This window comes from Dermochelys coriacea, chromosome 1 (genome assembly GCF_009764565.3).
Source record: "Dermochelys coriacea isolate rDerCor1 chromosome 1, rDerCor1.pri.v4, whole genome shotgun sequence".
In the NCBI taxonomy this organism is placed as follows: Eukaryota; Metazoa; Chordata; order Testudines; family Dermochelyidae; genus Dermochelys; species Dermochelys coriacea.
The window spans coordinates 187,780,368-187,792,487 of NC_050068.2; the positions used below are offsets into that span (position 1 = coordinate 187,780,368).

The following is a 12,120-nucleotide window of genomic DNA, read 5'->3' on the forward strand; positions in this document are numbered from 1 at the left end:
TTTCTAACCTGCACAGAACAGAAATGTCAAAGTATTTTCCTCAGACTTTCATCTTTTGCAAGAGAACATGCAAAGAAAACATCTGCCCAAGAAGTGATTTTTCAGAAAGTTATGAACTTATGAAACACTGGGTCTGAAACTGTTTTGCAACTTTTGCTTCCATTCTATAATATCAGCTTTTTTCATATATTGCTACAAAGTTATACAGCTACAACATACCTATAAAAACACAGAAGAAATTCTCCTCCTCCGCCTTCAAATATCTGAACATTGTAGCTACTGGTTAATGCCTACTTCTCTGTTATAGTCGGAGGCCATGGTATCTTCCCTCTCTCCCTGATGCCTTGGATTTTATATAAGAGGTTTCTGAATTTTCTGAAAAAACTCAAAGATATCTTAGCCCTGGTCTACACCAGGGGGGAAGTCAATGCAAGGTCCGCAACTTCAGCTATGAGAATAGTGTAGCTGAAGTCGACGTACCTAGATCGACTTACCGCAGCGTCTTCACAGCTCTTGCGGCGCTAGACTAGAAGCGATAAATTGACCCCCAAATATCGATTGATACCAGCTGATCCGGTGTGTAGTGTAGACCTATCCTTAGAAGCATGTTCTGGAGGTCAAGTAACCCAAGAGTGGATATCTATGCAAGATAACAAACCTTTAGAGAGCATCAAGTATCCTAACTGCTGTACAATAAAGTCATAATAAAAATATAACTGACAACAGAAGTCACCCCCACTATTTGTTGTATGTGTTGTCCAATTATAGTAATTTATTTTTCTTTAAAAATGTTTTAATTTTCACAACACAGCCCGCTACTGTGATCTCAGGGCGCACACCAATATGCATCTCTTAAAAATAAAGACATCACAATGAAACTTACTTTACCATCCTCTCCTCCCCAACCACTCGAGACAAAAGAGAAAGACCGGAACTTATATCTTACCCTAAGATATGCAATCCTCTTCTAGCAAACCTTCAAGGGAATATTGATTTTGAATTCTAGACACTTTTTAAGGGATCACCAGACACCAGTCTCCATTTAAATCTAGGGTCATATTCTCAAGTGCACCAATTGATCTCAACTGCTGCAGTGGCACATGGGAAGAAGTGGTTTTGTTCCAAGTAACAGCCACAGTAAATATTACTAGTCTAATCTAGATATTTACTGAATCAATCTTAAACTACTTTAATCAAGCATAGTCAAACCTAGAGAATAAGGTGATATGTAATGGCCAATAAATGATGTGTCAAGAGCAAATCATGCCAAACCACCCTAATTTTCTTCTTTGACAGGATAACCAGCATAATGATGAGGAGGGAGCAGTATATATCTGGACCCCAGTAAAGCTTTTGGCACAGTCCCACAGGACAGTCTCATAAGCAAACTAGATGAAATTGTTATAATGTGGATGCACAACCGGTTGAAAGAGCTTACGCGGTAGTATAAACAGTTTCCTGGCAAATTGAAAGGACACATCAAATGGGGTTCCACAGGGATCTGTCTTGGGTCTGGACCTATTCAGTATTTTCATTAACTATTTGGAGGATGGAATGGAGAATACACTTTTAAAATCTATGGACAGCAAACTGGGAGGGGTTGCAAGGAGTCAGGAGGACAGGATAAGAATTAAATGATCTTAATAAATTGAAAATTGGTCTAAAAATCAACAAAATTAAATTCAATAAAGTGCAAAGTACTTCACTTAGGAAAGAAAAATCAAATGCCAGTTATTCCCTATTTTGTATTTGAGCAAGGCAGCAGTACTGCAGAAAACATTGTGGATTATAGTGGGTCTGAAGTTGAATATGAGTTAGTGCAATGCTGTTGTGAAAAAAGCAAATGCTATTTTGAGGCCTCAGCTGGAGTAGTGTCCAGTTTTGGGCACCACACTAAGAAAGATGTGAACACACTGGACAGACTCCAGAGGAGAGCTACAGAAGTAGTAAGAGATTTAGAAAACATGACCTATGAGGAAAAGTTGAAAGAACTGGTCATGTTTAGTCTAGAGAAGAGAAGGTTGAGGGGGAACATGATAATAGTCTCCAAATATGCAAAAGCTTGTTATAAAGAGGCTGGTGAACAATTGTTTTCCATATCCATGAAGGGTACAGCAAGAGAGTTTTAAGTTAGATATTAGTAAAAACTTTCTAACTACGAGATTAGTTAAGCACTGGAACAGGTTTCCTAGGGAGTTTGTAGAATCCCCATACTCAGAGGTTGTCAACAATATATTAGAGAAACACCACTGTCAAGGATGGTCTAGGTATACTTAATTCAGCAACAGCATGGGGAAAATGGATTAGATAACCTCTTGAGCTCCTTTCCAGCCCTACATTTCTATGATTTCTATAATTACTACTAGAATGATTGCTGCTACTCTTGCATACACCTTTGCATTATCAACCAATTCAATAGTCCCATGAATATTCACAACAGCAAAAAACCAATTTCTATTACATTTGTTTTATGATGCTATGAGACAGAAATTCAAGATATCCCTTTCTTGGGCCAATGAGAAAATGGTGCCCTGGAGAAGGTCACGAGCTTGATCCCTGGAAACAAGGTTACATTCATTTGTACAAAGAAAAGGAGTACTTGTGGCACCTTAGAAACTAACAAATTTATTAGAGCATAAGCTTTCGTGAGCTACAGCTCACTTCATCGGATGCATTCACGAAAGCTTATGCTCTAATAAATTTGTTAGTCTCTAAGGTGCCACAAGTACTCCTTTTCTTTTTGCGAATACAGACTAACACGGCTGCTACTCTGAAAGCATTCATTTGTACAGTGAACTTGCTTTCTGCAGCCTTCAGTATTATGGGTCACACTCTTCTCCTTGACATTCCTCTCTCTTGGCGGTTGTAGTACCGTCCTCTAACTGTTCTTTCTGTGTCTCCTTTTTGTAACAGAGTCTGTCCTTGGGTCCTCTCCTCTTCACCAATCAGCTCTCACAGATCCAACTACAATTTTGATGCTACTCAACTCATTAATCTTGTTGACCACGCTGTACATATTTTGTTTTTAGATCAATAAAGGCCCCAGAATCACTCTCATCTTCATTAGCTTCCACAATAACTTGGTTTCTGACCAAGAGGTAGCGTGTAAACAACTTTTCCTTCGGTTGTAAGAATCCTACCCTACAACTTTTCAGTGTAATAGATCCAGCAATCAACACCCCACTGAACTGCTAGAATATGCCAGACTGGGAACTAAAATTAGGCTATATAGTGGTTTTACTTTAAATTTCCTGCATAGGGTTTGTTCTCTTGATTAGTCAGAACATCTGCATTACATGAGTAAATTGGTTTAATTCCAATACCCCTGGGAACACATGGAAAACCTCCACAAAACCCATTTCAAAATGTAACCTTAGAAATAATCATGAATCTCCCTCCCCATTTAGACAGTTGAAATTGTGGCATCATTAGCTATCACTACTCCTGGCTGCAAAGTCATAAAAGAAGTTTCTAGTGTTTTTACTTCTTCAGAGGCCAATACTGAGGTCTGATATAGCATTAACCAAACAGTAAAAAATTACATTGAAGTAATTCATGGTCTTAAATGGAAATTTTTACAGACATTACATATGAAAACAAACATGTTGTCTATGAACTCCAAGCTTTTAAATGCCATGATTTACTGTCCCTAAAAGCAACTATTAACTTCTGTTCCATCTTGATCAAAAAAGGCCCAATCCAGCTCCTACTGAGGTCAGTAGGAATCTTATCAGGTCCTAAGTTTTGATGATCTCCTCAACAGAAGTAAATATTGGCTTATTATACAAATTCCATTTTACTTTAATTCTAGCTCCTATCAATGGCTAAAATGGAGGGAAATTTACTTAAAATGCAGAATGTCCATAATAAGAGTTTCTATGTTTGAAACAATACAACATAATATGGAGATGGTAGGAAAATACAGTCTTCTCACCTGGATGAGTCAGGAGGGTGTCAAGTTCTTCTTTGGCCACAACCATTCTTAATTTATCACTGCTATCAATGACAAAAATAATGGCTTGGCCTTCTCTGCATAATATAGAAAAGTAAAGAGGCAAATTGTAAGCTCTCTCAGAAACTTTTACCAACAAAAGCCTTTCAAAATATTTTCTTTACTCCTTTCCCATGCAGAGCTGTCTACCTATTTCTACAATCTCAGGGAAGATTTTTGCTAGAGTTTCAGTTTCTGAAATCTGGCCTTTTGGTTAACAATGCAACTTTTCTGCTATAAAAACTATCGATTTCACAGCCCATAAGGTTTGTTGTACACAGATCTTTCAGGAAAGCTCTATTCCTCTGCTGAAAAACATGAACACCCAATGTGGCATATTTGATGCTGACACAGCTGGGCCAGCCAGCGTGAAAAGGGCTAAACCTTGTCAAAACTGTCTTGAAAAATTACATTCAAGTCATAGCTTTTTAGTTTCTTGTCTAAAGAATCTTGTTAAGAGTCCACTCAGACAAGTGATTGGCTCATCTACAACCAGTTTAACAACTGTGTACGTGCAGAGTCATTAAGCTGTGTCAAAGGTCTACATAGATGAATCAATATGGAAGAGATACCAATGTCTAAACCAGTGGTTCTCAACCTTTCTTTTCTGCAGACCACTTGAAAATTGCTGAGGGTCTCAGCGGACTACTTGATGATCTTTCCAAATGTTGTTTGTACCGTTAGCTAACTATTGTAATGCGCTTTGGATAAAAGCACTATATAAAAAAACCTTAATAATAAACTTCTTTTGTTTTACAAATAAAAGCACACAACTCATTTTAGTATCACTAGTCTTACCTTTCTAATTCAATGGACGTGCCCTCTCCCGCCCCCGTAGTAGCCACCGAGCTGAGGCTGAGAAGGAGGGGGGGGTCTCTCCCCTGCCACAGCAGCCACAGAACTGAGGCTGGGAAGGAGGGCCATCTCTCACTGGCAGCCGCAGCCCTGGAGCTGGGGAAGTCGTCTCTTTCTCTGGCCGCCACAGCCCTGCACATCCCAAATTCCCCCCCAGCCCCTCTTCTCACCCCACTACCCCCTCCACATACCTCCTATCCCCCCCGCCCAAGGCCACCACCTCACACGCGTGTCTTCTCCAGGGTCTAGGCACCTAATTAGTGGAGCCACGCCTGCACGTCTCCACTAATTAGTTGGATGGCCCTTCATTCTCTTGTGTGCAGCCACCCATGCGCTCACCTTAGAAGGAACTACCGGGGGACCACCTGAATGGAGCTTGTGGACCACTGGTGGTCCACGGACCACAGTTTGAGAACCTCTGGTATAAACCATTGGTATCTTGAAGAATGCAGAAACACTTTCAGTATGCATAGCCGATTCAACTAGTGACTTTGAAGACTTAATATTGAGAGTTATTTTTGCTTTCTAATAAAGGGAAAATTGAAAATGTTTATAACAGTATCAATGGATTTTCTGAACTGTATACAAGAAACCCCTATACTTAGTTTTGCATTTTATTTAAATTTTTGTAATCTTTTTCTCTGCATCCTAATCTTCCTTGAAGGTCAGCTATCAGTATGTTCTTCCCTCTCATCTCCACAATACAACCCAATCCTGCATTCTTGATCGCCTACCACTGCAATCAAAGAGTGGGAAATTTGGCCAAGTTAAGATTGGATGACTAGGCCCACATTTATTGGTGTGTATTGCATAAAAATCTAAATAAACTGTAAGCAAATGCTTAATATTTGTTGTGAATGTTCCAGCATGTCTAAAACTACTCAAATAAAGTGTTAACAGCAGGTACAACAGTACTATAGTGAAGTTACAATTATAGCATATATTTACTTACAAAGAAACAAGATTCTCCTAGGTCTCACAGACACATACAAAAAACCAAACTGACCAGTAACAGGGACAATACTCAAGAGTCAAGATACTACATGCATCATTAAATCAGATTTCAAGTTGTTTATGTACCCTTGAAGAGAGAGGTGTAAGCCAGATATGAAAAAAGTGCAAGTGTCAAGTACCTGGAAGAACTTACTTATGTGCACAAGTTCTAGATCAGACCTATAGATTAACTTAGCCATTTTTCTGTACTTGCAGTCTTGCCTATCTTTATTAGTTTATTATATTGCTTTTCTGTATGCTACTTTTAACTGGAATTAAATCCCATATAAATAAAAAAACTGCAGTGGATAGGGAGGATATTGATATTAGGGTGCACTGTAGTGTCAGTGTTACTGTAAGAAACTATACTCTTAAACTGTGGACATGATACAAATTAAAACTAACCAGTTGCACGCACACTGATTTTCTGCCACATAGCACATCACTGTATTAAAAACTGGCATTGAGGTGATCCTCCTATCACACACTTTGACTGGAATTTTCAAAGCAGCTTCTGGGAATCTGGCATCCAAATTCCATCCAAATCCTGCACCTAACAGCCTTAGGCTGCTTTGAAAATCCCAGCCCTAATGCAAATTTACAAAATACCCATCTACCTGACAATTTCTCAAACTGCCATTTAATTTTTGTAGGAAAAACCCTCTATGTTAATTCCCAATTTAAAAAAAAAAAGGAGGAAGAGGAAAAATAAAGTATATTACAGCAAAATTCAAGCATTCAAAATCGAGAATTCAGGTTACTTTTGTCTTGCTCACTATTGGCCTTCATATTCACATGAATGATAACAGAGTAGTTTAGAAGATAGAAATCACTAAAAGAGAGTTTAAAATTTATTATCAGCAAGAAATAAAATGGAAAAAATCTGAATAGGGCATATGCCAAAACAGCACAATTTTATTAAGCGCATTTATTTGATTTTTGCCACAACATATAGCATAAAAGGCATAAAATTTGTTAGTACCCTGATAATTACATAGATGCCTCATTCTTTGAAGCTTTGCATTACGATTGTCTATAAAGCCAGCAGTAAATCAGCATCTTTTAGGATCATCCATGCCCCATAAAGTGGATATGAATGTCAGGAAAACGATAAGATATCCAACCTCTAACCTCTGATTCCCCATTTTTTTTTTTAAAAAGTGTTCAAATCTCTCCTTTTCTACACTGCTCTCAGTAAACTAACAACCAATCCTCATACATATGCTTGTTACCAACTGTTCATAAATCTCCTTATTTTCTATTTCCACATGCTCCCCATCCAATGTTTTATTGTTCTAAGTGAGATATGTTTTGAATTATTCATACTAACAATCCAGTATAAACCTGCAACAAGTATTGTGGTTTAATCAGAAACAAACACACAGCTAGATCCAACACAAAGTTTGATGTCTCAGTACAAGAATACTTAATGAGACTACTATAACCATTATAAAGCACTGGATAACTCCAAGCCAATTAGTTTAGAAGTGGGATGTTGCTTAAACCTTTGTTTAAGAACAATATTCTTAGTAACAGTAGCAGCATAAGAACCACACTCCTTCACGACTCATCTAAGCTGCTTATAAAGCCATCATTATAAATTTTAGGACTAATAATAATCAAAGAGGCTGGTAAAACCACACTTCTAATTTTCATACATTATAAAACCATATGGGACCATTGTGATCATCTAGTTCAACCTCCTGTATAACAAATGCTATCGGCCTTCCATGAATTAATTCCTGTTTGAACTAGAGCATACCTTCTAGAGAAAGATCAAATCTTGATTTAAAGTTTTCTGGTCATGGAGAATCCACCACAACAATTGTTGTGCCAATGGTTAAATACCCTCACTTAAAAAGGTGCACCTTATTTCCAGTCCAAATTTGTCTATCATTATCAACTCCCAGCTTTTATAACAAGTTATATCTGTCTAGATTTTTAAAAAATGTAGCTACTATTAACAGCAATGTTTTAAAATAAAAAATTACTCACTTGTAGTAATGTTCCCACAGGTTTCTGTATCTGCCTTGACCGGACATGTCAAACACTGTGAAAGACAAACTGAAAAGAAAAAAAGAGTGAGATACAGTTCCCATAGAAAAAAATATATTTTCCTTATTTTAACACTTTTAAATGGACAATCAACTTAAAACATAGTAAATTTAAAAAAAAAAATCAAAATAAAAACTTCTGACATGACCCCAAAGCTTTCCTGCCAGTTTTTGTGGTTGTACAATTTCCCATTTAAAAAAAAAGTGTTTTCTCTTCCTCCTTCTGCTGTGTGAAAGACCCCCCACAAAAAAAACAGGGAAACTGACTACACACAGTAGTGTCAAATACAAAAAACAAACAACCTGAAAAAATGGGGAGTGAAGTGTGTTTTCTGTATATCAATCAATTACAGCAACGGTGTAATAGTAGGTAAATAAAATTCAGATAGAAATGTGATTTTTAAATTTCATGGCATGCCTTTAATATGCACAGATGGCTTTCATTGGCTTCAGTGGGAAGAACTATCCTTTAAGAAAGAATTCTTACAATGTAATATTTTAATTTGCTCAAAACTTAAGTACTATTGGGTTTCCCCAAGCAGTTAAGTGATCTACTGTAGCTTCAACATTTAACCCAAACACTAAGCACAATTGTAAGTCCACTTATGAAAGCGTTACAAAACAACATTTTGATCAACTTGTGGAATCAAATAAGTATCATCCATATAAATTAAACTAAGTAAAATGTGGGCAAAGCTAGCCTACTGACATTATTTGTATTAAGTTCAGTATTAGGGATTGTCTACAGAGGGAAACTGACCAGGTTCCTTAGGGTCCTGGAAGGAGCCAGGTCTCTAACCCCTCTAAACCACTCTTTCCTCCCACTCTGCAGCAGCACACAGTAGCAGGGACCAGCTCCAGCAAGCCCCACACATGGCCAGCACCACAGGAAGCAGCAGGAGAGGGACCTCTGGTCACTTTTCACTTCTTGAAAATTTAGAAATAGAAATGAAGATTTTCTAAAAGGGGAAAGTGAAGCTCTGAATGCTCTCCTAGCCCCTCAACACAGGAACCACCCCCATGAACAAGGCTCTCTTCTTACAAAGAAGGATCCCTGAGCCCCAGCCCTGCTTCTTCACCTTCACCACTACCTGCTGGTCAGAAGGCCACTATATACCTTACTCAGACATGATACTGAGTGATTAAATGGTAAGTACCATCACCCTCCCAAAGAAAGTAAAAGCAACTGAGGGTGTCACAACGCTGACAATGTATTTCGAGAAAATGGATATCTGATCACATTGACGTTTTCTCTTGTGGGGCTCAAGCTTACCTGGTAATGATAGTGGCAATAATATTTCCACTGTTGTTATGCCACCACATTTCCAGCACACCCACCCCTACTCCAGCTCCACCCATTCCAAGGAGTCAAGCAGGTTGCTGCACCAAAAAGATATACAACAGATCTGCCTTTCCTCTAGCATCTAGCAAACAAGACAACTGTTCCTTAACTTGGACCCTTCCATGACATAATCCACTTCACTTGTCACTGTTCAAATTTGGAGGAACAGCCCAAGAAAACAAAAGAGCAGACATAAGAAACTAGATTCCAGACATCTATCACCCATACACTGCACAGGATCATTATCTAGGAACAGGTCAAAAGCAGACAGCACAAACCACACAAACTAAAACTGACCTCAGTCCCTGGAAAAATCATGGAGGATGTCCTCAAGGAATCAATTCTGAAGCACTTAGAGGAGAGGAAAGTGATCAGGAACAATCAGCATGGATTCACCAAGGGCAAGTCATGCCTGACTAATCTAATTGCCTTCTATGACGAGATAACTGTCTCTGTGGATGAGGGGAAAGCAGTGGACGTGTTGTTCCTTGACTTTAGCAAAGCTTTCGACACGGTCTCCCACAGTATTCTTGCCAGCAAGTTGACGTAGTATGGGCTGGATGAATGGACTATAAGGTGGATAAAAAGCTGGCTAAATTGTTGGGCTCAACGGGTAGTGATCAATGGCTCCATGTCTAGTTGGCAGCCGGTATCAAGCGGAGTGCCCCAAGGGTCGGTCCTCAGGTCGGTTTTGTTCAATATCTTCATAAATGATCTGGAGGATGATGTGGATTGCACCCTCAGCAAGTTTGCAAATGACACTAAACTGGGAGGAGAGGTAGATATGCTGGAGGGTAGAGATAGGATACAGAGGGACCTAGACAAATTAGAGGATTGGGCCAAAAGAAATCTGATGAGGTTCAACAAGGACAAGTGCAGAGTCCTGCACTTAGGACAGAAGAATCCCATGCACCACTACAGACTAGGGACTGAATGGCTAGGAAGCAGTTCTGCAGAAAAGGACCTAGGAGTTACAGTAGACGAGAAGCTGGATACGAGTCAACAGTGTGCCCTTGTTGCCAAGAAGGCCAATGGCATTTTGGGATGTATAAGTAGGGGCACTGCCAGCAGATCGAGGGACGTGATCGTTCCACTCTATTCGACATTGGTGAGGCCTCATCTGGAGTACTGTGTCCAGTTTTGGGCTCCACACTACAAGAAGGATGTGGAAATATTGGAAAAAGTTCAGCGGAGGGCAACAAAAATGATTAGGGGACTGGAACACATGACTTATGAGGAGAGGCTGAGGGAACTGGGATTGTTTAGTCTGCGGAAGAGAAGAATGGGGGGGGGGGGATAGCTCAGTGATTTGAGCATTGGCCTGCAAACCCAGGGTTGAGAGTTCAATCCTTGAGGGGGCCATTTTGGGATCTGGGGCAAAAATTGGGGATTGGCCCTGCTTTGAGTAGGGGGTTGGACTAGATGACCTCCTGAGGTCCCTTCCAACCCTGATATTCTATGATTCTACCTGAAAGGGGGTTCCAAAGAGGATGGATCTAGACTGTTCTCAGTGGTAGCAGATGACAGAAGGAGGAGTAATGGTCTCAAGTTGCAGTGGGGGAGGGTTAGGTTGGATATTAGGGAAAACTTTTTCACTAGGAGGGTGGTGAAACACTGGAATGCGTTACCTAGGTAGGTGGTGGAATCTCCTTCCTTCCAAGTTTTTAAGGTCAGGCTTGACAAAGCCCTGGCTGGGATGATTTAGTTGGGGATTGGTCCTGTTTTGAGCAGGGGGTTGGACTAGATGACCTCCTGAGGTCCCTTCCAACCCTGATATTCTATGATGCTGATTATTGCAAGATCTGCCATAGCAAAAAACAAACAAACCCAAAACATGTGACCATGTCAGCGATGAAGCACCTGAAAAAAGCTGCATCACTGAGACCTATCTAGATGATACCAGGAGCCCTGTGCTAGTCCACCCCATTCCTCCAGGATAATCAGTATGTCACAAAACAAGACAAGAAGGCAGGCAGCACTGTATTAATCTTCTCTGCAAACCTCAAATGCAGAGGTCCCTCAAGAAAGACAACTTTATTCAAATTCATAGATGTGATGCTAGAAACCAGAGCCAAAACTAACAGATTTTATGCTAGTTTACAGGCCACTGCAGACTCAAGGATTCATAAAGGAGCTCAGATACCATGCTGAAACACCCCCAGACTACTCATCATTTGACATCAACAAAATCAACAAGACTACAAGGCAAAAGCCCCAAAACTCATCACCTCACTTGCCTTCCTAGGAGTTTCATTGGTCATTTCAGATCTAATCCAAGCAGCTGGTTTACTCTGAACCTGAGCTGGAGCCTGTATGTCAAGACAGAAGTCATCACAACCCAGCCACTGAACTGGATGGGCCATGGCCTCTTTAAAGTGGTCACAGAGCTTCTAGCTCGCCGGCAACATGAATGACCAGTAATCCTGATTTGACCAAAAAGACACTCATACTCCAATAAATTCCAAAGCCTGCTAAAGGACAACAGCACTCCATCCACAGGGCAGCGAGTCAAAGACCAGGTGAGTCATCATCATTGTATATTATATTCAACCATTGACATACTGGCCCCAAACAGCCCCTGCCTACTAATCACCCACATGGATCTGATTGGTTTTCTGACACTGTGTGCCGGACGAAAAGAGGGATGGAAACTCAAGCACAAAAATGGTGAGAAATAAAGGCTGATACACATGGGACCAAACATAATAAATTCCTCAAAACCGGTGTTGGGCTGTATTACAGGCCAAGAGAACCTTCCTATCAGCCTCCACTGAAGCCGTCACATCCAGCCCCAAGGAGCTATCCAGGGTGGCAAACTGCTTTACCAACTTTGAGTGCCTACAACCTGCACCAGTATCGTTTTCTGAAAAATTCATTTGGAAAGT

General features: G+C 40.0%; 1 protein-coding gene across 10 annotated transcripts in view; it reads right to left on the reverse strand.

Annotated features, from left to right (window-relative positions):
- The window catches only part of ARL6 (ADP ribosylation factor like GTPase 6), a 39,590-nt gene that overhangs the window by 15,200 nt on the left and 12,270 nt on the right, over positions 1–12,120 (reverse strand). For all 10 annotated transcript variants that reach the window (XR_006279716.1, XR_006279715.1, XM_043510153.1 and 7 more), the window contains exons 4-5: positions 7,835–7,903; positions 3,935–4,029 (exon numbers count right to left, since the gene is read on the reverse strand). Coding sequence is in view for 8 of the 10 variants with exons in the window: in XM_043510153.1 (XP_043366088.1) it covers positions 3,935–4,029; positions 7,835–7,903 (164 nt within the window). In the remaining 2 variants the exon portion in view is untranslated. The remainder of the gene's footprint in view (positions 1–3,934; positions 4,030–7,834; positions 7,904–12,120) is intronic.